At 41.2% G+C, this 27,358-nt stretch overlaps 1 protein-coding gene across 2 annotated transcripts in view; it reads left to right on the forward strand.

Moving 5' to 3' along the window:
• Positions 1-25,448, forward strand: part of LOC133535271 (chemokine-like protein TAFA-1) — a 450,393-nt gene extending 424,945 nt beyond the window's left edge. For both annotated transcript variants that reach the window (XR_009802190.1, XM_061874948.1), the window contains one exon: positions 21,043-25,448. Coding sequence is in view for 1 of the 2 variants with exons in the window: in XM_061874948.1 (XP_061730932.1) it covers positions 21,043-21,060 (18 nt within the window). In the remaining variant the exon portion in view is untranslated. The remainder of the gene's footprint in view (positions 1-21,042) is intronic.
• The last annotated feature ends 1,910 nt before the right edge of the window (positions 25,449-27,358 follow it).

Below are 27,358 nucleotides of genomic sequence, written 5' to 3' on the forward strand. Positions count from 1 at the left end.
TTACTGTTGTTCCCTGTGTGCACCCCTGGTTATGAATGGTGGGTGTTTGTTAATCATGTACGCGCACATGTATGCACAAGATCAGCGGGCAGGCGTATTTTCTTTTAGCATCCTGGCTTTTGTTAAAAGCCACTTGATATCCCCGGTCCTCCTCGGCGGGTCTCGTTGAAGCGGCTATCAGCACACAGCATAGACCACCGGCTCCATGAAAGGCCTTTTATCCTGCACTCTGTCTTTGATCAGCATTTCTCATTCACCCTCTTCTCAGGCTAAATTGCTTCATTTGTATTTGTTTCGTCATAATAAGACGGGAAGCCCCACAGCAGAGCATTTTGTTTGTTTGAAAAGAGGGGTAAAAAAAAAAATCCCTGCAGGTTTTGCCTTTTTTTCCATACAGTTTGCGTTATGCTCAGAAAAAGCAGAATGCCGTTGGCACGCACAGACGTTCGTGTTTCAAAGAACGTGGCGTAGATACTAAAAATGTTGCGAAGTCAGAGTGACACAAACGTCGGAGCGTCTTCCAAAATGATTGTCGACCGGAGACCTGCATTATCTGCACTACTTGCTAAACAGATCAGTCGATTCATTGTTCTTCCAAACAATTAAACACCTTAAGCGAAACGGAATGAAATGTAATTAAACGTCTTCAATCTCAATCAAAGTGTATTTACATAGTCCTTAATCACAAGTGTCTCAAAGGGCTGCACAAGCTACAATGACAGCCTCGGCTCAGAAAAAAAAAATCAACCCAATGGGATACAATGAGAAACCTTGGAGGGGACCCATACTTGCCAACCCTCACGGATTTTCCGGGAGATTCCCGAAATTCAGCGCCTCTCCCGAAAACCTCCCAGAAGCAATTTTCTCCCGAAAATCTCACGAAATTCAGCCGGAGCCGGAGGCCACGCCCCTTCCTGCTCCATGCGAAGCCCAGACTTCCCTCTCCCCAGCCATTTCGTCCAGCTTCTCCCTGGGGATCCCGAGTTGTTCCCAGGCCAGCCGGGAGAGATAGTCTTCCTAACGTGTCCTGGGTCTTCCCGGTGGCCTCCTGCCAGTCGGACGTGACATTTAGAATGTATATTTATTATTTATATTTAACATTTAGACATAGATTTAACATTTATATTTGCCATTTAATTTTTACTCAACATTTGAAGAAAATAAGCTCAATGTGAGAAAAGTGAGTTAATTGTAAGAAAAGTGAGCTAAATATTAAGAATATATCTGCTAAATTTACCATGAATTGGTTTACGTGGACCCGACTTAAACAAGTTGAAAAACTTATTCGGGTGTTACCATTTAGTGGTCAATTGTACGGAATATATACTGCACTGTACAATCTACTAAAAAGTTTCAATCAAAAAAAGGTAAAAAAAACAAACTGTGATTGACCCCATACATACCCATCATACATAGCAGTTGCGGGCAGTGCGTTTCCCACCTCGGTCTTCAGTGATGTCCAAAGTGGAGGGGGGCGTGGTTGCCGCGCCTCCTGCCAAAATGGGGTGTGTATGGCCTAGCCTCAAAACCAGCGACAGGTGAGTGGATTGCCAGCTGGGGCGGGTTATCTAATCACCTGTCGCCTTTATTAGCAGCAGCCGGGCGAGGCACGAGGTTGGGGTTGGAGGTGCTGATGAGCGGACGCAGGAGGAAAAGACATTTTGCTGAAAAGCAATAGCCTATCAATATTTATGCAAATAAAACAGTGTTATACCCTGAATTCCGGGCTCTCTTGGCAGTGTGTGGAGGTCCAAAGAACCCACTAGAGCACGGGTGTCAAACTCTGGCCCGTGGGCCAAATTTGGCCCGCCATGTAATTTATTTTGGCCCTTGAGGCAATATTAAATTAACATTAGACCTGGCCCGCCGGTATTATACAGCGGCGGTGCATTCACAGTTAATTCTAATACTTGCCAACCCTCACAATTTTCCCAGGAGACTCCCGAATTTCAGTGCCCCCACCCGAAAATCTACCGGGGCAACCATTCTCCCGAATTTCTCCTGATTTCCACTCAGACAACAATATCGGCGGCGTGCCTTAAAGGTACTGCTTTTAGCGTCCTCTACAACCAGTTGTCATGTCCGCTTTTCCGCCATACAATCAGCGTGCCGTCCCAGTCACGTAATATATGCGGATTCTACACACACACACACACACACTCAAGTGAATGCAAGCATACTTGGTCAACAGCCATACAGGTCACACTGAGGGTGGCCTTATAAACAACTTTAACACTGTTACCAATATGCACCACACTGTGAACCCACACCAAACAAGAATGACAAACACATTTCGGGAGAACATCCGCACTGTAACACAACATCAACACAACAGAACAAATACCCAGAACCCCTTGCAGCACTAACTCTTCTGGGACACTACAATATACACCCCCGCTACCAACAAACCTCGATTTTGCATGTCAGTATAAAGTTCTATAAGCCTTGCTTGTTCAATATTCAATGCAAAACTTGTTTGGGTCCCTATTAAAAGGTTAAGGTGTTCAAATTTGGCCCGCGGCTTTGTTCAGTTTAGAATTTTGGCCCACTCTGTATTTGAGTTTGACACCCCTGCACTAGAGGGCAACCTCTACATCCGACTTTAATGATTACCTCTCAAAATACCATAATTGATTTCACCATTTGACCATTGCTGGATAAGTAATATGCAAAAACACAATTACTGCGCATTGACCCCCCCAACAGTGTACAAAACGGGTTATTTTCTGGCGTATTCAAAAATCAATAAACCAGAATCAGCAATTGAACAATATCTTATGTGGTACTGTCAAAATCAAAATTGCAAAAAAAAAACCTATTAAACATAAAAAAATAAAGAAATACAAGATTTGAACTCACAATTTGTAGCACCCATTCAACACTGTATAAGCCAGTGGTTCGTTCCCCCTTGCAGTCTGTTGATTTGAGGGGAAATGGCGGCCATTTCCCCCATTTCATTGCCGATATGGTCTCACAAGATGTACAAACCCTGTTTTCATATGAGTTGGGAAATGATGTTAGATGTAAATATAAAATGGATACAATAATTTGCAAATCATTTCCAACCCATATTCAGTTGAATATGCTACAAAGACAACATATTTGATGTTCAAACTGAAAAACTTTTTTTTTTTTTTGCAAATAATCATTAACTTAAGAAGTTGATGCCAGCAACACGTGACAAAGAAGTTGGGAAATGTGGCAATAAATACTGATAAAGTTGAGGAATGCTCATTAAACGTCATATGGAACATCCCACAGGTGTGCAAGCTAATTGGGAACAGGTGGGTGCCATGATTGGGTATAAAAGCAGCTTCCATGAAATGCTAAGTAATTCACAAACAAAGATGGGGCAAGGATCACCAATTTGTTAGCAAATTGTCGAACAGTTTTAGAACAACATTTCTCAAGGAGCTATTGCAAGGAATTTGGGGATTTTACCATCTACGGTCCATAAAATCATCAAAATGTTCAGGGAATCTGGAGATATCACTGCACGTAAGCGATGATATTACGGACTCTTGATCCCTCAGGCTGTACTGCATCAAAAACCGACATCAGTGTGTAAAGGATATCACCACATGGGCTCAGGAACACTTCATAAAAACACTGTCAGTAACTACAGTTGGTCGCTACATCTGTAAGTGCAAGTTAAAACTCTGCTATGCAAAGCCAAACCCATTTATCAACAATATCCTGAAACGCCGCCGGCTTGGCTGGGCCCGAGCTCATCTAAGATGTACTGATGCAAAGTGGAAAGGTGATCTGTGGTCTTACGAGTCCACATTTCAAATTATATTTGGAAACAGAGGACGTGGTGTCTTCCACAACAAAGAGGAAAATAACCATCCGGATTGTTATAGGCGCAAAGTTCAAAAGTCAGCATCTGTGATGGTATGGGGGTGTATTAGTGCCCAAGGCATGGGTAACTTACACATCTGTGAAGGCACCATTAATGCTGAAAGATCCATACAGGTTTTGGAGCAACATATGTTGTCATCCAAGCAATGTTATCATGGACGCCCCTGCTTATTTTAGCAAGACAAGTGTTACAACAGCGTGGCTTCGTTAAAAAACAGTGCGGGTACTTTCCTGGCCCGCCTGCAGTCCAGAACTGTCTCCCATCGAAAATGGGAGCGCATTATGAAGCGTAAAATACAACAGCGCAGACCCCGGACTGTTGAAGGACTGAAGCTCTACATAAAACAAGAATGGGAAAGAATTCCACTTTCAAAGCTTCAACAATTAGTTTCCTCAGTTCCCAAACATTTATTGAGTGTTGTTAAAAGAAAAGGTGATGTAACACAGTGGTGAACATGCCCTTTCTCAACTACTTTGGCACGTGTTGCAGTCATGAAATTATAATTTAATTATTATTTGCAAAAAAAATAAAGTTTATGAGTTCGAACATCAAATATGTTGTCTTTGTAGCATATTCAACTGAATATGGGCTGAAAAGGATTTGCAAATCATTGTATTCCGTTTATATTTACATCTAACACAATTTCCCAACTCATACGTGTCATGATCCGTAGTCTGGATCATGTTTAGTTTAGTTATTTTCTGTTAGTTTGGACTCCCTTTGTTGTTTGTGTACCTTTTTGTGAGTCAGTTTGGTCACCATGGCAACATATTAATTTCACCTGCTGAGGGTTCCAGACGCACACCTGTTTTTGTTAATTACTTCCTTATTTAAGCCTGCCTTGTCCCGTCAGTCGGTCTTGGTCCCTTGTTTGCGGTATGCAACTGTTTCGTTGGTAATCCTAGATTTCTTGTTACCTGATCCTGTGCTAGTGTTAGCATTAGCTTCTGTGCTTTCGCCACGCATTTCTTTTCGTCTGTTTTTGTACCAGTGTTTTGTTATTAAATCATTCTTACCTTTTAGTTGTTGTCCGGAGTGTCTATGTTTGCGTTGGAGGAACGATCCCGCATTAAAATGCGACCCCCACGTGACAATACGGAAACGGGGTTTGTAGTTTCTCTTTAAGTGTCCTTCTTGAAAATGGCCTTGCAAATATATGTCTTGTCTTGCCTAATCATAAAAGATGCAGACGAGGCGTGTTGGCTGGGTTCTTGAAGTTTACTCCACAGCGTGCTCATCAATAACATCCAGCAATAACAAACGGCATGGCTACATTAAACAACCTAAACAGGGCTCCTGCGATTACTCTTCACTACTGTGGCATGCTGGGTAACGGAGTTCTTATATCACCTACATATCTGCCACCTAATCAGTGTTTTCTTATCCTTCTTTGTGGGTCAACACTTCCTGTTAATTTGCAACTTGTGATTGGATTCTCACTTTGGAATGACAAGGGAGTATCTAATCTCAGTCTCGTTAACATCAGGCTACCTAGAGCGGCTACTGTCAACAACTTGTGATCTGATTGGCTGTGGCAACTGTCTATCAACTCTATGTGTTCTCAAATTAATCTGCAAACGGTCCCGGTGAGTTTCCAATTATAGGACGCGTAAATGTCAAGTTCAACGTGAGGCCAGCTAGAAGGCCTTACTGACAACAATTCGTGATTTTATTGGCTATCGCAACTGTCTATCAACTGTATGTGTCCCTTCACTTACAGTGCATGGACGCCCGCATTGTTGATTCTGAAGGCCTTTGGCAGATTTCGGACAGCATGGCAACATAAGCTAGCTGAATTCTGATTGGATAAAAACTCTATAACAGAGCTGGAAGGAGCATAATATGACATGAAGAGTTTATGAATACTTTAAGATATTTAGGGAAAGTAAAAAAAAAATTACGTTTATCTGTATTCATGATAATGATTTCTGGTTATGTTAGGCCAGCAGAGAAGGCCTTGCTGGTCCTGACGGCACACCACTGATCAGACGTGGGTAGTAACGCGCTACATTTACTCCGTTACATCTACTTGAGTAACTTTTGGGATGCATTGTACTTTTAAGAGTAGTTTTAATGCAACATACTTTTACTTTTACGTGAGTATATTTATAGAGAAGAAATGCTACTTTTACTCCGCTCCTCAAACTTTATATTTACATTTAGATTCAACATTTGTTTTTTAACATTTACTATTAGAATTAGGATTTATATTTGAAATTTAACATTGATATTTAGATGTAACATTTATATTTGGATTTGAAATTTATTTTTAACATTTACTTTAAGATTTAAAGATTTAACATTCACATTTAAATTCATATTTAACATTTCAAAACCATAACCATAATTGATCTGTTAATGCACGCTTTGTTTGTTTTGTCAGAAAGAACTTCAAAGTAGGATCTATCACATGCCTGCGTTTCACCAATCAAATGCAGTCACTGGTGACGTTTGACTCCGTTTCACCAATCAATCAGAGCCATGCGGTCACATGATTAACTGCACACTTTTTTTTTATTTTTAAAAACCTTTATTTATAAATTTCTACATTTACAAACAGTTGAAAATTATAATCAAAGTAAGTACAAAAACAGTACAAAACAGTATAAAACCGTACAAAACAGCGCCAGGAGGTTGTAAATTCAAAGTAACTAAAATAGAATGCAATATATATATATATATATATAAATATATATATATATATATATATATATATATATATCTGTGTTGGCCCTGCGATGAGGTGGCGACTTGTCCAGGGTGTACCCCGCCTTCCGCCCGATTGTAGCTGAGATAGGCGCCAGCGCCCCCCGCCACCCCAAAAGGGAATAAGCGGTAGAAAATGGATGGATGGATGGATATATATACATATATATATATATATATATGTATAAAATAAACAAAATGCAAAGCCATATCAGTGAATAATTTAATTTTAGAACACATCATCATCGCTTTCAAAGCTTTTGGGTTGTTAGAGGTAGAGTGTTTTAATGTAGAGTTCTAAATCTTTTTTAAAGGCACAAAAAACAGGTCGGGTATTGAGAAACTTACATTTATGAATATAAAACTTAGCCAATAGTATAATGAGGTTGCAAAGGTAAAATACATTTTCAATTTTGTTTTCACTACAGTGTAAAACCAAATATATAATATTTTATGTATATTATTGTTTTAGTTGCTTGAGAGAAATTCCTAGCTCTGAATTTGTTCATTGCTATGTTCATGTTTTTGTGCATTACTTGTTGCCGTCATCATTAAACGGACAGGTTACTCATCAGATACTCAGTACTTGAGTAGTTTTTTCACAACATACTTTTTACTTTTACTCAAGTAAATATTTGGGTGACTACCCCTTACTTTTACTTGAGTAATACATCTCTAAAGTAACACTACTCTTACTTGAGTACAATATCTGGCTACTCTACCCACATCTGCCACTGATACATAGTAAGTGCAAAACATCGACCTCAACTAAATCAGTTCTTTTTCACCGCCGTCAATAACAATTAATGGTTGTTGAGCATGGAACCAGTCAGTTTGCTTGTGTAACTCACCTGGTCCAGCTTTTGATTCCGTTCCTCCCGGAGCTCGAACCTGGGTCCCGCAACCTGAATGAGATACAAGCATGCTAGGCACCGAGCTAAAACTTGAGCTGTCAACTCAGTGTCCATCGCAAACTCTTCATGTGTCAGGGAGTGAGCTTGACCATGGTACACATGGCACAGCTACATTGGTCTGGCCTCCCTTACAAGTGCGGTTTCAAGAACCACTTGCTGATTTATTTAAAAAGACCAGGGTGCGAAATATGCAAAATAGCAGCCTTTTACGAGTGGGTTTTCAAAGCAAAAGAGATCTGCTCAACATTTCGGAAATCAAAAATGGAAAGATTGACCTCAGTACAGTTTTTTTTAACTAAAGAAACACCATGTATCAAAGCGCACACAAATCGAACGAGATTGGGGCTTACAAAAATAGACCTGTAAAAACTCATGTTTTTAACTGCTGCACAAAGCACCGTCATTACATGTTTTATTCTGGTTCAGCGGGAAATTCCATCCAATTTTATTGTCTGTGGATATTCTCATTAGATTACTCACAGGTTATTGTGCTTTTCGGGCATTGGCTGGTGCGCTACTGTACTGTTCAGGTTGTCTTGGAAGACGTTTCTCCTCTCACCCAACAGGTTTCATTATTTCCTGCTCATGGACTTGGATAGTACACCTGCTCAGTGGCCTTGTGGTTAGAGTGTCCGCCCTGAGACTGGAAGGTCATGAGTTCAAACCCCAGCCGAGTCATACCGAAGACTATAAAAATGGGACTCGTTGCCTCCCTGCTTGGTACTCAACTTCAAGCATACTTGCCAACCCCCCCAGAGTTTTCGGGAGACTCCCGAAATTCAGTGCTTCTCCCAAAAACCTCCCGGAAGAAATTTTCTCCCGAAATTCCGCCGGACCTGGAGGCCATGCCTCTTCCAGCTTCTTGCGGACCTAAGTGGTGACAGCCTGTTTTCACGTCCGCTTTCCCACTATACAAACAACTTGCCTGCCCAATCATGTTACAACATCTACGGATTTTAATAAAAAACTGCACACACAAGAAGACAAAGCAGAAGAACGAGGAAGTTACAGCCATGGCGACGCTGTCTGTAATAGAGTGATTCTATGTTGTCTGTTGCCATCTCCTGGTGAATGTTGGCTTTAGCGTTATGGGGTTGCTTTTTGATTGCCAACGATTTACGTGGTGTTGGGCACCTGACGGCAAGTGAGGGAGTCTGTTCTGAAGCCCACAGTAAAGAGACATAACTTCATCACCTCGCCTGGTTATTGACTCCAACCCAATATATTACACCGTCGACGAGCAAAATGAAGAAATAAATGGCAGAACAAAAGTTACTCAAATAGTGAAAGGTAAGTGTCGTTGTTGTTTTTTTTAGTAACCAGCAAGCACAGTACAGTTAGTAGAACAACTGTGTTTGTATTACTGTGTATTTGATCGGTGCCTATCAAATACAAATATATATATAATAAAATAAATATATATACTGTAGCTAGAATTCACTGAAAGTCAAGTATTTCATACACACACACACACATATATATATATATATATATATATGTATATATATATATATATATATATAGAGGGCTTCACGGTGGAAGAGGGGTTAGTGCGTCTGCCTCACAATACAAAGGTCCTGCAGTCCTGGGTTCAAATCCAGGCTCGGGATCTTTCTGTGTGGAGTTTGCATGTTCTCCCCGTGAATGCGTGGGTTCCCTCCGGGTACTCCGGCTTCCTCCCACTTCCAAAGACATGCACCTGGGGATAGGTTGATTGGCAACACTAAATTGGCCCTAGTGTGTGAATGTGAGTGTGAATGTTGTCTGTCTATCTGTGTTGGCCCTGCGATGAGGTGGCGACTTGTCCAGGGCGTACCCCGCCTTCCGCCCGATTGTAGCTGAGATAGGCGCCAGCGCCCCCCGCGACCCCAAAAGGGAATAAGCGGTAGAAAATGGATGGATGGATATAATAATATATATATATATATATATATATATATGTATATGAAATACTCGAGTAGTAGATGTAAATATACTCCTTCTCTCTTAACCACGCCCCCCGCCCCAACCACGCCTCCACCCCACCCCCGACTACGCCCCCCTCACCCCACTCCCCCCACCTGCCGAAATCGGAGGTCTCAAGGTTGGCAAGTATGGCATCAAGGGTTGGAATTGGGGCTTAAATCAATCACCAAATGATTCCCGAGCACAGCCATCGCCGCTGCTCACTGCTCCCCTCACCTCGGCGGGGGTGAACATGGGGAAGGGTCGGATGGGTCCAATTTCACCACAATTAGTGTGTGTGTGACTATCGTTGGGACTTTAACTTTAACTTTAGAGCTGTCCTTTCGAAGTTTGTTGAAAGGCAAGACGTATTCTAAGACAACCTGGACAGTTAGATTTTTTTTTTTTATTGTTAATTAACATAAAATTACATCGAATGGACCTTAATGCTTATTGTTGTGTGACGTCTTCTGTTTTTAAAGGGTGCCGTTGGCAGCTGGCCGGACTGATTTGTTAAACAACAGACAGCAAGGGTAAATCCTAGTGTGGTTTAAAATAGTTTCGCTAAGGTAATTGGACCCAGCTCCTTCCACAAACTGAAACCTGCTTCAATTGTAATTTAATGCATCCACCAAATTAGAATGCAATTAGGTTTGCTCTTAGCAAGGATGAGATATGGTGGAAAAAGCTCGTTTAAAGAGGCACATGACAAAAAGGGACAAAGGACACCCTTGTCAAACACATACACACACATTCATACATCCTTGTGTTTGTACGTTGAAGTGTCAGCATTTGCATATAATCTCTTTTATGCTCCATCCATCCATTTTCTACCGCTTATTCCCTTTTATGCTAAGAAACCTCTGGTGGATCATACCTCAGATGAAAACGGAGCTGTAAAGCCCAACCTGTTACAGCTGCTGTTCTGGCAGGGGTCGTTTTTTAAACACACCTTTTGATGCAAATGCGGGACACACGTGCTCACAAGACGGCTTTATTAAAAGGTTCACTGAAGAGGTGAACAAATTGTTTGGACGGCCATCTGACAAAACTGAGACGAGTCAATAGTAATTGAGTAATGTACCATATTTTTCAGACCATTGGGCGCACCGGATTAAAAGGCGCACTGATGATGAGTGGGTCTATTCAAGTCTATTTTCATACAAAAGGCGCACCAGATCATAAGGCGCATTAAAGGGTCATATTATGATTTTTGTATCTAAATTTAAAAGATTAACTTGTGTTCTTCATGACATGTGATGGTGGTTCTTTGGTGAAAAAGTTGCATTGATTATGTTTTACAGACCATTTTCAAGTAGCTTTCTGACAGTATCTTCAGGATGCGCCGTTTTGTTGGCGGTCTTATTTACTTGGCTCACCTTTGGGCGGCATCTTCTACCTGTCATCTTTGTTGCAGCGGTGTAGCGTGCAAGGACGGCAGTGGAAGAAGTGTCAGAAAATTGAGCTAACTGTTTTAATGACATTCAGACTGTACTTAAATCAATAACGGAGCAGCATTTTCTTAACTTTAATGTGTTCTGTGAAAAAGCGTCTGACCGGTACCCTCTAATAACTAAAGTTCTGTGGGTGAATTACGTAAACCCACGACAGTTTTTAGTGCTTTGATAGCTAGTCTACTGACAGATATACCGTATTTCCTTGAATTGCTGCCGGGGCGTTAATTAATTTAAAACCTCTTCTCACTCCTGCGCTTACCAAAGGCATGCGGTAAAAGTAAGCATGCGCTAATTATTTTAAAACCTCTACTCACTCCAGCACTTACCAAAGGTACGCGGTAAAAATTTCTATTTTGGTTTCATCTGACCAGATGACGGTCTCCCAATCCTCTGCTGTATCATCCATGTATCCATTTTGGTATAAACTCAACTCGTCGTGTTTGGAGGAAGAAGAATACAGTTGCATCCCAAGAACACCATACCTACTGTGAAGCATGGGGGGGGGGGGGCATCATGCTTTGGGGCTGTTTTTCTGCTAAAGGGACAGGACGATTGATCCGTGTTAAGGAAAGAATGAATGGGGCCATGTATCGTGAGATTTTGAGCCAAAACCTCTTTCCATCAGTGAGAGCTTTGAATGGTTGACCAAATACTTATTTTCCACCATCATTTACAAATAAATTATCTAAAATTCCTACAATGTGAATTCCTGGATTTTTTTTTCACATTCTGTCTCTCACAGTTGAAGTGTACCTATGATGAAATTTACACACCTCTGTCATCTTTTTAAGTGGGAGAACTTGCCCAATCGGTGGCTGACTAAATACTTTTTTGCCCCACTGTATACATATATATATATATATATATATATATATATATATATATATATATATATATATATATATATATATACTCAAATCAACGTTGTACCCTAGTTAGCAGATTAAGCAAATGTGGGTATTTAGGACCAGTAATTTTCCTTAAATATAATATGTTGTGTTGTGTAAGTACGGATAAATTATTTCAGGCATTGCGTCTGCACCTAAAAATCAACTGTTTAGTAAATGTGGCTCTCAGCGTGATATAGCTCAATATGTCGCAAATACCACCTCTCACAATCAGGTCCACGCACCTGCCAAGCCTGCTCAAAATGTCACAGCTGTATGGTTGCTGATCAGGATTATGGGGTTTCGACATGGCCCCGTTTGTTTGTTTGGACCCCAGGTGTGTTCACAACACAATCTAAAAGTAAAATGCCTGGTTGAAAAAAATGTGAAAAACACCACAGAGATCACACAAATTAGGATTTTGGTATTACATTTAGGTTCTTCGGTGGTATCAAACGTTCAACAATGTAACTAATCAATACGAGATAGCATACTGTACGTGTATCTGTGGCCAGTGCATGTTGTTGTATATGTAAGGTGATCGCACAAAATAAAACATTGATATCTGAGCCACACAGTGGATAAATAGTTGGCATTTTGGCCTCACAGTCTGGAGATTGGAGGTTAGCATGTTATTCTTCAGCTTCCTGCAGGGTCCCAAAACATAGAAGTTGAGTTATTTAGAGACTATGACTTGTCCATAGGTGTGAATGTGAGTGTGACTGATTTTTTATTTACAAACCCCGTTTCCATATGAGTTGGGAAATTGTGTTAAATTTAACTATAAACGGAATGCAATGATTTGCAAATCCTTTTCAATCCATTTGGGAACTGAGGAAACTAGTTGTTGAAGCTCTGAAAGTGGAATTATTTCCCATTGTTTGTTATATGTAGAGCTTTAGTCGTTCAACAGTCCGGGGTCCCCGTTTTCGTATTTTACACTTCATAATGCGCCACACATTTTCGATGGGAGACATGTCTGAACTGCAGGTGGGCCAGGAAAGTACTCTTTTACTATGAAGCGACGCTGTTGTAACACATGGCTTGGCATTGTTTTGCTGAAATAAGCAGGGGCGTCCATGATAACGTTGCTTGGATGACGACATATGTTGCTCCAAAACCTGTATGGACCATTCAGCATTAATGGTGCCTTTACAGATGTGTAAGTTACCCATGCCTTGGGCACTAATACACCCCCATACCATCACAGATGCTGGCTTTTGAACTTTGCGCCTATAACAATCCGGATGGTTATTTTCTTCTTTGTTCCGGAGGACACCATGTCCACAGTTTCCAAATATAAATTTTAAATGTGGACTCATCAGACCACAGAACACTTTTCCACTTTGCATCAGTCCATCTTAGATGAGCTCAGGCCCAGCAAAGCCGGTGGCATTCCTGGGTGTTGTTGATGAATGGCTTTCGCTTTGCATAGTAGAGTTTTAACTTGCACTTACAGATGTAGCGACCAACTGTAGTTACTGACAGTGGTTTTATGAAGTGTTCCTGAGCCCATGTAGTGATATCCTTTACAAACTGATATCGGTTCTTGATGCAGTACCGCCTGAGGGTTCAAAGGTCCCTAATATCATGGCTCACATGCAGTGATTTCTCCAGATTCTCTTAACCTTTTGAGGATTTTACGGACCGTAGATGGTAAAATCCCTAAATTCCTTGCAATAACTTGTTGAGAAATGTTGTTTTAAAACTGTTTGACGATTTGATTACAAAGTGGTGACCCTCGCCCCATCCTTGTTTGTGAATTACTTAGCATTTCATGGAAGCTACTTTTATACCCAATCATGGCACCCACCTGTTCCCAATCAGCCTGCACACCTGTGAGATATTCCAAATAAGTGTTGGATGAGCATTCCTCCTCTTTATCAGTATATATTGCCACCTTTCCCAACTTCTTTGTCACGTGTTGCTGGCATCAAATCCTAAAGTTAATGATTATTTGCAAAACTAAAAATGTTTATCAGTTTGAACATCAAATATGTTGTCTTTGTAGCATATTCAACTTAATATTGGTTGAAAATGATTTACAAATCATTGTATTCCGTTTATATTTACATTTAACACAATTTCCCAACTCATATGGAAACGGGGTTTGTATGTATGCCCTGTGATTGGCTTGTGGCAAGTACAGGGTGTACGCCACATCTTGCCCGTAGTCAGCTGGGATACCCGTCCCCCTAATGAGGACAAACTGCATAGAAAATGGATGGAGGGACAATGGAGGTAAAGGAAAAGGAATATAAAAATAACTAAAATATAAACTCGAAAAGCACTCTGAGAGGGCAGACCTCTTCCTCCACTCTGTCTCCCAACCGTAAACAATCCGAAGAAATATTTCTAAAGTAGAGAACATTTTTTGTCAAAATTGGATCTCGGAATGATCATTCACGCGTACATTTTGTCTCGTATTGACTATTGCAATTCTCTTTTCACTCTTTTCAACAGGTCAATGCTGAAGAGAAAATTTTAAATAGGTTTAGCAATTGTTTATTTTACTCCTGTTTGTTTGTCATTGGGGCGCGGGTGAGGAGTCGCAGCCCCGCTTTACCGTGTATATTGGCTTGGTATACTAATTGCTCACCGAACAGAATTGCAATTACGTCATTCATTGGACATATTAAAACAGCAGTTTATTTAATTTAAAAATGGTAAATGGGTTATACTTTTATAGTGCTTGTGGAGGGGGGGCGTGGCCTGCGAGCCTGTAGTGGAACGGAGTGTGCCACGACGGGCCTCAAAGTCAGCGACAGGTGCGTATATGGCCCAGGTGGGCCTTGTTATCTAATCACCTGTCGCCCTGTATAAGCAGCCGCCGGGAGAAGAGAGGTTGTTGAAGCTGGAGGGTAGCTGGCATGAGAGTGAGAGCGAGGCAGACACAGACAACAAGACAATTGTTGGAAAGCAACCCGCGGACTTTATTTCAAAATAAACTGTATTGTAACCCTGAACCAGGCTCTCGCGTCGGTGCTGGGTGGTCAGAAGAACCCCCTGGACGGCAACCTCCACAGCGCTTTTCTACCTTCAAGGTACCCAAAGCGCTTTGACACTATTTCCACATTCACACACTGACAGCGGGAGCTGCCACGCAACAACCTATCAGGAGCAAGGGCGAAGTGTCTTGCCCAAGAACACAACGGATGTGACGAGGTTGGTAGAAGGTGGGGATTGACCCAGGAACCCTGAGGTTGGTGGCACTGACACTCACCCAACCTCGCCACGCCGTCCCCTGCAAAAATGCATTTAGCAAACCGGATTGAACCTGATCAGGCCCGCGGGCCGTATGTTTAACATTCCTGTCCGTGAAACAGAAAAGAGAGTTATAAACCTCAGCAGCTCAAGACAACATCCACACAGAGTTTAAACTGAGCTGTGGCTTGAGGAAGACGCTGGAAAGTAGACCATTCAAAAGCAGTCTAAAGGGTTCACAAAGCGCCATTGAAATGTGTCCAGGTCTGCAATCTGGGCTGAATAAAAGTCCCTGAACCAGAGTCACGGACAGACAGCTTAGATTCCACAGAAGGGGCACTGATCCCATTTAGTCAATCCAAAGTCATTTCACTGGATTGGAGGAAATCCTTTGCTTGGATGGGGTGGCTTACTTTTAGGCAAGATAATGTCTGGTTGAAATTAAATCAAACATTATAAGTATGTGGTATATTAATTACAATATTTTTTTTATTTTTATGTTGCACTTAAGGGCTGAGAATCTTTGGGTGTCCCATGAGTCGATTCAATATCGATTCTTGGGGTCACGATTCGATAATTTATTGATTTTTTTCGATTCGATTCAAATCTCGATTCAAAAACGATATTTTTCCGATTCAAAACGATTCTGTATTCATTCAATACATAGGATTTCAGCCGGATCTACCCCAGTCTGCTGACATGCAAGCAGAGTAGTAGATTTTTTTTATAAAGAGCTTTTATAATTGTAAAGGACAATGTTTTATCAACTGATTGCAATAATGTAAATTTGTTTAACTATTAAACGGACCAAAAATATGACTTATTTTATCTTTGTGAAAATATTGGACACTGTAATGTCAAGCTTATGAGATGCGATGCAAGTGTAAGCCACTGTGACAATATTGTTCTTTTTTTATTATTTTTATAAATCAATCAATGATTTTTATATAGCCCAAAATCCCTAGTCTCTCAAAGGGCTGTACAAACCACAACGACATCCGCAGTAGAGCCCACATAAAGGCAAGGAAAACTCACACCCAGTGGGAAATCGGTGACAATGATGACTTTGAGAAACCTTGGAGAGGACCGCATATGTGGTAACCCCCCCACCCCTCCTCTAGGGGAACCAAAAGCAATGGATGTCGAACGGGTCTAACATGATACTGTGAAAGTTCAATCCATAAATGTCTAATGATAATGTCAATAAGGGATTTTTAATCACTGCTATGCTGAAATGATACCTAATATTGATACTGTTTTTAATAATATTCATTTTTGTTTCACTACTTTTGGTTTGTTCTGTGTCGTGTTTGTCTCCTTTCAATTGCTCTGTTTATTGCAGTTCTGAGTGTTGCTGGGTCAGGTTTGGTTTTGGAATTGGATTGCATTGTTATGGTATAGGGACGGCGTGGCGCAGTGGGAGAGTGGCCGTGCGCAACCCGAGGGTCACTGGTTCAAATCCCACCTAAAACCAACCTCGTCACGTCCGTTGTGTCCTGAGCAAGACACTTCACCCTTGCTCCTGATGGGTGCTGGTTGGCGCCTTGCATGGCAGCTCCCTCCATCAGTGTGTGAATGTGTGTGTGAATGGGTAAATGTGGAAGTAGTGTCAAAGCGCTTTGAGTACCTTGAAGGTAGAAAAGCGCTATACAAGTACAACCCATTTATCATTTATTTATTGCTGTGTAGTGGTTTGTTGGATTGACAAAAAAAAAAAAATAATAAATCGATTTAAAAAAAAATGGGGATCGATTCTGAATTGCCCAACGTATTCGAATCGATTTTTTCCCACACCCCTATTGCACATACAGCGCCTGATCAAAGATTACACTGCAGGCTAAAGTGCACCCAATATTTTTAAATTAGATACTTTTTCTTACATGCTAAATATAGATGCAAAACAGCATCCGCAGAGCATTATAAGTCTTCATGAATCACTATACGAATGCTGAATGATTATAGCGGTTTAGCTCGGTTGGTAGAGTGGCCGTGCCAGCAACTTGAGGGTTGCAGGTTCAATTCCCGCTTCTGCCAACCTAGTCACTGCCGTTGTGTCCTTGGGCAAGACACTTTACCCACCTGCTCCCAGTGCCACCCACACTGGTTTAAATGTAACTTACATATTGGGTTTCACTATGTAAAGCGCTTTGAGTCACTAGAGAAAAAGCGCTATATAAATATAATTCACAAAAATTCACTTCACTATATTTGCATAGCCTCATCCAAGTTTTGTAGGCGTTCAAAGAATCAGATTTGATTCTGCATGTACATGAAGACGGACTCGCTAAGTGGATTGCACTCTCCATTTTAGGGACGCAAACCCTATCCGCGTGATCTTAGGCCCCTTCTACAGTAAGCCGGCAAAGGTTATCCCACCTAACCTTATCCTTGTCCACACACACACAATGGTCGTTTAAGACCCCCTCCCCTCTCAGTCAGCCGGCGCATTGTGACCTAGTACGCATGTGCGGAAAATACGCACGACTTAGTCACCTCCAGTGTTGCTTTGTGTGCAAGTTCTTAAATTAAATTGAACTTATCTGAACAATATCCAGTATTGTGGAGTCCAGTGTGCTGTGGGGCCCTATTGTAGTGAACAGACCTGAGCCATCATAAATTAATCAAATCTTTAATGGATATGTGAAAGTAAACAATGTGATTAGGAAAATTTTACATCAATCAAACTAGGGATCTAGATATCTGGTCAGGACACTCCACACTCTTTTGCCTTCACCTTCGTTGTCCATTCATTTTTGGTAACTTTATATACTCTGGATCTAGACGTTAAGACTGCGACATACATAGTCTGCTTTGCCAGTCCAAAAGCTTTCCCTGTTTTCTGTAGTTTTCCCTCATTGGCAAGGTAATACAAAGCCCGCATTCTCGTTGTCTCCCCTCCGACAAATGCACAAAGTTTTTCGGTAAGTAGAATCACAGCTCACCCGGACATTGGAAAGTTCTCTTGCCGTCTGAGAAGTGTTGTATCCGAAATAGCTCCAATCACTTATTCTTAAAGTATTCATGTCTACTTTCCACAAGCGTCTGTACATATAGAGGAAGGAGAAACACGGGCATGTCTGGATGACTTGCCTCCATCTTTCTAGTGTTTACTTCCGATTGGAAATAGGTTGTAACGAAGCTGGATGTGGCGCGTTTTTTCGGCCGTCACTTCCTGTGTGGGGCGTGGTCTTTCTGGCGTCAGTTCCTCTCAGAAATTAGTTTGTAAATGATCAATGAGACCATACAAAGCTAAGAGCCGGAGATTCAAGAAATACACGGCGCACTTACCCGTGTAAAAAATTATACAAGGAGGGGAACCTTAACTAAAGGCTTAGTGGCCACATGCGTGGACAGCACCTTTTAGCCTTTAATTCCAAAATTGTGTAAACTACTGAATTGGGCCGCTTATGTGGACACTTATACTGCCATCTGGTAGTGTCAGAAGATTATAACATACAATGGAATTTGGGGAAAAAAAGTGTAAAAATAAGAATTGGCATGTCACTTAACATGAAGTACACGTTTGTGTACTTATGGACTAAGTACACCATATCAAAATATGATTATTTTGTTTCTCTTTTTTTAATTAAATCAACATAAAAAACAGATACACTTACAATTAGTTCACTAACCCAAAAAAACTCCCTCCCCCATTTACACTAATTCACACTCATTCACACTCATTCACACAAAAGCGTTGTTTCTTTCTGTTATTAATATTCTGGTTCCTACAATATATATCAATACAATCGGCAAGAGATACATACAGTCCGTAAGCACACATGATTGTGCGTGTTGCTGGTCCACTAATAGTACTAACCATCCATCCATCCATTTTCTACCGCTTATTCCCTTTGAAGTTGCAGGGGGCACTGGTGCCTATCTCAGCTACAATCGGGCGGTAGGCGGTGTACACCCTGGACAAGTCGCCACCTTATCGCAGGGCCAACACAGATAGACAGACAACATTCACACTAACATTCACACACTAAGGCCAGTTCAATGTTGCCAAACATGTATTTGGAAGTGGGAGGAAGCCGGAGTACCCGGAGGGAACCCACGCAGTCACGGGGAGAACATGCAAACTCCACACAAAAAGATCCCGAGCCCTGGATTGAACCCAGGACTTCTCAGGACCTTCGTATTGCGAGGCAGACGCACTAACCCCTCTGTCTCCGTGCTGCCCTTTAACAGTTAATTTTATGCCATCCATGCATCCATCCATCCATTTTCTACCGCTTATTCCCTTTGGGGTTGCGGGGGGCGCTGGTGCTGCATTTTTATTAATTACTAGCTTCTACGTAACTGTTTTTATATTGTTTTACTTTCTTTTTTTATTCAAGAACATTTTTTAAATTTATTTATCTTATTCTATTTTATAATTATTTTTTAAAAAGGACCCTATATTCACCAGACCAGGTTGTCAATGAAACTAGATTGTTTAAAGCAGGGGTCTCAAACTCAATTTACCTGGGGGCCACTGGATGCAGAAACTGGGTAGCAACGTACTAACCAACTCACGCGATCTTTCTGAGAAACACCCGAATATCACCCTCCCGACAATCTACCGGGGAAATCATTCTCCCGGTTTTCCCCTCCGGGCATCAATACTAGAGCGTGCCGTGATGGCACTGCCTTTAGCGTCCTCTACAACCTGCCGTCTCGTCCGCTTTTCAATCATACTAACAGTGTATCAACCCAGTCACATATTGTATGAGGCTTGTGCAGACCCACGGAAATGACTGCAAGACATACTTGATCAACAGCCATACAGGTCACACTGAGGGTGGCCGTATAAACAACTTTAATACTTTTACAAATATGCACCACACTGTGAACCCACACCAAACAAGATTGACAAACACATTTTGGGAGAACATCTGCACCGTAACACAACATAAACACAACAGAAAAAATACACAGAATCCAATGCAGCCCTAACTCTTCCGGGCTACAATAGGGGGCGGGGTTGGGTGGGCGGGGGGTGTGTAATTTAGAGTTAGGGCTGCATGGGATTCTGAGTATTTGTTCTGTTGTGTTTATGTTGTGTTACAGAGCGTATGTTCTCCCAAAATATGTTTGTCATTCTTGTTTGGTGTGGGTTCACAGTGTGGCGCATATTTGTAACGGTGTTAAAGTTGTTTATACGGCCACCCTCATTGTGACCTGTATGGCTGTTGATCAACTATGTCTTGCAGTCTACAGAAGATAAATACAACATGTGGCTGAGCTAGCATGCTGTTAGTACAGATTGTTGAGGATGCTAAAGGCAGTGCTTCCATGGTGCCCCCTTAATATAGGTATTGAGGTGAAATTCGGGAAAATGGTAACCCCTGTAGGGGCACTGAAAATTGTGAGTCTCCCGGAAAAATTGTGGTTGTACTAGTATGCCGGTGTAAAGTGCCATTCATATCAAACTCGCTGGTTTAACGAGTTCTTAAAACCAGGTCCAGTACAGATTATGTCAAGGACGACAAAGATAATTCTTAGTTTGTATTCTAATTAGCATCCAATAAGCCCAAATAGCAAAGAGAAATAAAACAAGCATGTAAACAAACAGCTTCTGAGGTTAAACGATGGTTTAGTGGGGCTGACAGGATGCTTAGGTTAAGTAATTATTTGTTTAAGGAGTTATCCGGCTTAATGGGGACAGGGCCTTAGTAGGTCAGGTTTGCAGGTGTTTCAAAACCTTCAGTAGATCAGGTCCACAGAGTACACCACATGGAGACACACTGATATGTGTGAGTAAAGAGCATCTCTACACCTGGATACACACTGATATGTGTGAGAAAAGAGCATCTCTACACCTGGATGATAATGGTTGTGTCTTTTCCGGTGGCGTTGTTTCTTCCTGTCTAAGTTGTCTGTTTTTAGTAACAACAGGATCCAGGAGGTGAAATAGGCCTTACACAAAGAACCAAACAGTTCAAAAGACTCCCGCGGGGTTTTCTTTTAGACGCGCACAACCTGAGCAATTCCTCCGGGTTTAATCCGTGTACACTTATATCTCTTTTGTTCTATCTAAGCACGTGTGTTTTCTCTTTCCCCCTTCCGCCTCTGTGTCGCAGATTAATCCGAGGACCTAACAGCGAGCTCTCATCACAGGACCAGCCTCGTGCCAGACCCTTCCTCTCATCTACCCTTTCTCTTCTCGACAAACGGCGTGAAAACTGTCACATCCACGGCTGCCGACTGGATTACCTGGGACCACAGAAAGGATATCCACCTCGATAAAAACAGCTTTGCCCGTGTGGCGCCAAGGATTTAAAAACCCGCCGCTAATCCCCCTGTTTGATCAAGGATGTGGGATGTCGGTGAAGCTCCTCTACCACGCAGCTGTGGCCAGTTTCCGTCCGAATCCCTCGCGCTCTGCCCCTCACTCGGCGTGTTCCTCTAAAACTGACGCAGGGTCTCATTTTGAGGTTCGTTGGACGTTGGAACAAAGAGCTAAAAAGGCGAGACATTGCCCCTTATATCCTTGTATTCCTGTACGGATCGCTGCCTTTGTGTTACAAGATGGCTTTGCAAGGACTACGTAGGTGTGAGAACAAAATAGGCACCCTTGTGTGTGTGTTTGTGTGTGTGAGGCTCGAAGGTCTGCTCTTACGGCCTCACCTTCGTGGTCAATAATGAACATTGGATTTGACTTCTTGACTTCAAAGACATGTACAATGAGCAGTGCTACTTTTCTTTCTATGTAAGAACACCCGCGTGTATATAATTCTATAAATAAAAGACATAATATGACGGCAGATCCGCAAAGCATATTTAAGACTCTACTTACCAGGAGCTTAAACCCACGGTGGAATATTGTTTTTGTTTAGTTTTTGCCCCGTCCGTCCGAGTAAAAGTGCGATTCGTACTTGTGCAGAGCCCTACTTTGACGTGTTAAAAGGACTGCTTTACTTGACAACTGTAATCATAGGTATCTGTCACTTTGGTCGTTCATGAAGTATTGCTGGTAGAGCCACACGGTGCTTGTAAAAAAAAAAATGAGGAAAAACATTGTATAGGACTGCCTCGCAAGCCTGCAATGCTACCCAGACGGACCACCGTTGCTTAACAACCGTACGCACCCCGGGGGACCGTTCGTTGCTTTTCTACACTGCCGTATAACCGCAATTTCCCTGACTTTGTGGGTCACGCCGGTTTTAATTTTAGTCGTTCTGATTCGTTGCATTTTGGAATTAATTTGCGAGAGGAGCGACTGTGTGAAATAAATGACCTGCCTTTGTTAGACGAACAGGTGTGTTAGGTTGCATTATTTTGAGTATGGTCCTGATCTACAACCGCTAAACAGCGTGTGCCAACAATGAAATTTGTGGTGATCTACTAAGACTGTGTGTGCAATTGGTAACAAGAGCAAAAGTGGCACAGACTGCCCTCTTCAAACAAGGATTTTGCAGATACTATGCCGGCTGTCACCATGGAAATGACATTGTATGCTCCAACTGTCCAGCCTGTGCGGTTTCATTATGATGTGGAACATGCAGCACACACCACATTTTTCTCAATCAATCAAAATTGATCTACAAAACCCAAAACCAGTGAAGTTTGCACATTGCATAAATCGTAAATAAAAACAGAATACAATGATTTGCTAATCCTTTTCAACCTATATTCAATGGAATAGACTTCAAAGACAAGATATATAACATTCGAACTGGAAAACTTTTGTTATTTTTTGCAAATATTACCTTCCTTTGGCGTTTTAATCCCTGCAAAGTGTTTCAAAAACCTGGCACAAGTGGCAAAAAAGACAGACACCGTTGAAGAATGCTCATCAAACACTTATTTGGAACAGCCCACAGGTGAACAGGGAAATTGGGAATAGGTGGGTGCCATTATCTTCCATGAAATAGTCAGTCATTCACAAACATGGATGGGGCGAAGTTCACCACTTTGTGAACAAATGCGTGAGCAAATTTTCCGACAGTTTAAGAACAACATTTATCAACGAGCTATCGCAAGGAATTTAGGGATTTCTCCATCTACGGTCCGTTATATCATCAAAAGGTTTAGAGAATCTGGAGAAATCACTGCACGTAAGCGGCTAAACCCATGACCTTCGATCCCTCAGGGGGCACTGCATCAACAACCGACATCAGTGTGTAAAGGATGTCACCACATGAGCTCAGGAACACTTCAGAAAACTAGTGTCAATAACTTTTGGACGCTACAATGGGAAATGAAAGTTAGAACTCAACAATGTAAAGCCAAAGCCATTTATCAACAACACCCACAAACGCCGCCGGTCGAACTGGAAAACTTTTGTTATTTTTTGCAAATATTAGCTTCCTTTGGCGTTTTAATGCCTGCAAAGTGTTTCAAAAAAACTGGCACAAGTGGCAAAAAAGACTGAGAACTTTGAAGAATGCTCATCAAACACTTATTTGGAACATCCCACAGGTGAACAGGGAAATTGGGAATAGGTAGGTGCCATTATCTTCCATGAAATGGTCAGTCATTCACAAACAAGGATGGGGCGAAGTTCACCACTTTGTGAACAAATGCGTGAGCAAATTGTCCAACAGTTTAAGAACAACATTTATCAACGAGCTATTGCCATCTACGGTCCGTTATATCATCAAAAGGTTTAGAGAATCTGGAGAAATCACTGCACGTAAGCGGCTAAACCCATGACCTTCGATCCCTCAGGCGGTACTGCATCAACAACCGACATCAGTGTGTAAAGGATGTCACCACATGGGTTCAGGAACACTTCAGAAAACTAGTGTCAGTAACATTTGGTTGCTACAATGGTAAGTGCAAGTTAAAACTCAACAATGCAAAGCCAAAGCCATTTATCAACAACACCCAAAAACGACGCCGGTCGAACTGGAAAACTTTTGTTATTTTTTGCAAATATTAGCTTCCTTTGGTGTTTTAATCCCTGCAATGTGTTTAAAAAAAGCTGGCACAAGTGGCAAAAAAGACAGAACTTTGAAGAATGCTCATCAAACACTTATTTGGAACATCCCACAGGTGAACAGGGAAATTGGGAATAGGTGGGTGCCATTATCTTCCATGAAATGGTCACTCATTCACAAACATGGATGGGGCAAAGTTCACCACTTTGTGAACAAATGCGTGAGCAAATTGTCCAACAGTTTAAGAACAACATTTCTCAACGAGCTATTGCAAGGAATTTAGGGATTTCACCATCTACAGTCCGTTATATCTTCAAAAGGCTCAGAGAATCTGGAGAAATCACTGCACGTAAGCGGCTAAGTCCATGACCTTCGATCCCTCAGACGATACTGCATCAACAACCGACATCAGTGTGTAAAGGATGTCACCACATGGGTTCCGGAACAATTCAGAAAACTAGTGTCAGTAAAATGTGGTCGCTACAACTGTAAGTGCAAGTTAAAACTCAACAATGCAAAGCCAAAGCCATTTATCAACAACACCCAGAAACGCCGCCGGTTTTGCTGGCCCGGAGCTCATTTAAGATGGACTGAAGTAAAGTGTAAGAGTGTTGTGTGGTCTGACGAGTCCACATTTCAAATTGTTTTTGGAAACTGGGGAAGTTGTGTCCTCCGGAACAAAGAAGAAAAGAACCACCCGGATTTTTATAACCGCAAAGTTCAAAAGCCAGCACCTGTAATGGTATAGGGGTGTATTCATGCCCAAGGCATGGGTATATTACACATCTGTGAAGATGTGAAGGCACCGTTAAGGCTGAAAAGTACATACAGGTTTTGAAGCAACATAAGTTGCCATCCAAAAAACGTTATCATGGACGCCCCTGCTTATTTCAGCAAGACAATGCCAAGCCACATGTTACAACATTGTGGCTTCATAGTAAAAGAGGGTGGGTACTAGACTGGCCTACCCGTAGTCCAGACTTGTCTTCCATCGAAAATGTGTGGCGCATTATGAAGCGTAAAATACGACAGTGGAGACCTCGGACTGTTGAACGACTAAAGCTCTACATAAAACAAGAATGGGAATGAATTCCACTTTCAAAGCTTCAACAATTATTTTCTTCAGTTCCCAAACATTTGTTGAGTGTTTTTAAAAGAAAAGGTCCTATATTACAGTGGTGAACGTGCCCTTTCCGGACTACTTTGACACGGGTTGCAGCCATGAAATTCTAAGTTAATTATTATTTGCAAAAACAAAAATAAAGTTTAGGAGTTTGAACATCAAATATCTTGTCTTTGTAGTACATTCAATTGAATATGGGTTGAAAAGGATTTGCAAATCTTTGTATTCCGTTTATATGTACATCCAACACAATTTCCCAACTCATATGGAAACGGGGTTTGTAATTCCATCTAAAAAACTTAAAAAATTGGTCTCCTCAGTTCTCATACGTTTGCTGAGTGTTGTTTAAAGGAAAGACAAAGTAACGCAGTGGTAAAAATGCACCTGAGCCAGCTTTTTTTGCAACGTGTTTCTGCCATTAAATCCTAAGTTAATGATTATTTGCAAAATAAAAAAAGTTTCGCAGTTGAAACATTGAATATCTTGTCTTTGCAGTCTATTCAATTGAATATAAGTTGAAAACTATTTACAAATCATTGTATTCTGTTTTTATTTACAAATTACACAACATGCCAACTTTATTGGTTTTGAATTTTGTATATATTCCTTAAACAAGTGTCTCAAAGAGCTTTGCAAACTCACAACATGCTTTGTTCTAAATCTACCCTCGGGCAAAAAAAACTTAAAAGACCCCAGCTCGGGAAAAAGAAGAAACCTATAGAGGGGATCACAGATGTAGAGACCCCCTTATGAATATATTCTGCATATGCATGATCAGCTGCAATGGATTCTGAGTGGAATATAAATATATCGTTGAATTGTTAAATTCATAGATAATGTGAGAGTCCCGTCCAACAGAGAGATCGTTTTCCAGGCTCAACCAGGTAAGCTTACAGCTGTGCGTGGAAGAGTGGTCCACATCAGGTCACAGGTTGGGTCAACTGGCACCTCACCTAGACCAGGAGCCATCTAAACATCAGAACCTAAAACTGTGCCGTGCTGTGATGGTGTGACTGTAAAGATCGAGAAATGCATGCAAGAATGCTATAATGAAGACTGCATGTTGCAAGAAGTTTTCTCATATAGGAGATATATTATTATGTCTCCCATATAAAAAATACCTCCTTCCTCCATCCCCTGAAAAAAAAAAGTAACAGACAACAAAATGAATCAATTTAATTTGTTTCACCCAGCCCCCCAAAGGGGAACTGCACTTTTTTGGAATGTTGCCAATCATTCACAATCATTATGAAAGACATGATGATGGATGGATTTTTTTTTTCAGTGCATTCTAACTCGTAAATAAAAAGTAAGACTACAGCAGAGCCAATGGGAGGTCATCTATTTTTCCCATAACATACAATAAATAACTGCCAACAGTACTCCATTTACATGTTGTGATTTGAATATTAACCAAGTATTAATGATATTGTTATTATAAGCGCTAACAAAGATGAACTATTTGTAGTGGCGCCTTGATCACCTCCCGTGTGTCCCGACGTTTACATCATTGCTCCCTGTAAGTTTTATTCTAAATCATAAATAATGCATCTCACCTGGACAGAAGAAGTCTGAGTAGGTATTCTGACAAGTTGGTACACTTTGACAGCCATTTAGGACCCGAAACTGGCGAAGACGACGTGAAAAAACACTTGGCCCCTCCAACCCCTTGTCTTTGTAAAGATCATGAGTCAATCTTCACTTAAATAGGAATACATGAACATCTTAGCAGTAGGCATCCTAAAGACAGCAGACCTTATACAGTAAGTGATGTTTTGTCATGTCTGTTGGATCTTTTAAAGGCAGCAGTGAGTAATAATCAGTGATGAAGGGAAAAAAAGCAAACGTGTTGTGATACGTTTTTGAAATGAATGCGATGTATATGTTTAAAATGATCAAAATACATAAATGTAAAATATTATTATAAATGTGCCCGTTACTACATTACATATATAATTACAATATGTGTACAAAACCCTAATGGAGTTGTTCGGATGGTTTTTTAAGGGCTTTTTAAGCTTGTGATTGTATTTAATTAATATTTGAAGAATGCAAAAAAAAAATAACATCCATCGTCATGTCTTTCATAATGATTGTAAACAACAGGCGTAATTCCAAAAATGTATGCAGCTCTCCTTTCAGTCATCCAGCAACCCAGGACCCCATCATCTGTGGGGGGCCTGCGTCAAGAAGCACTAATAAAATATTATTTATGTGAACTAAATCAAATGAATAAATATACAAATATTTACTGAAAATGTCATCCTAGCCGCTTCTTGCTGAATTTTTTACGCACAATTAGAGTGGCTCCTGTGGCTCACACAATTACTCCTTGTTTTGTATGTCAGAGGTCTTGGGTTTGAAACCAGAACGAAGTGAATTAATGAAGGG

The sequence above is a fragment of the Nerophis ophidion genome, linkage group LG16 (assembly GCF_033978795.1).
Source record: "Nerophis ophidion isolate RoL-2023_Sa linkage group LG16, RoL_Noph_v1.0, whole genome shotgun sequence".
In the NCBI taxonomy this organism is placed as follows: Eukaryota; Metazoa; Chordata; class Actinopteri; order Syngnathiformes; family Syngnathidae; genus Nerophis; species Nerophis ophidion.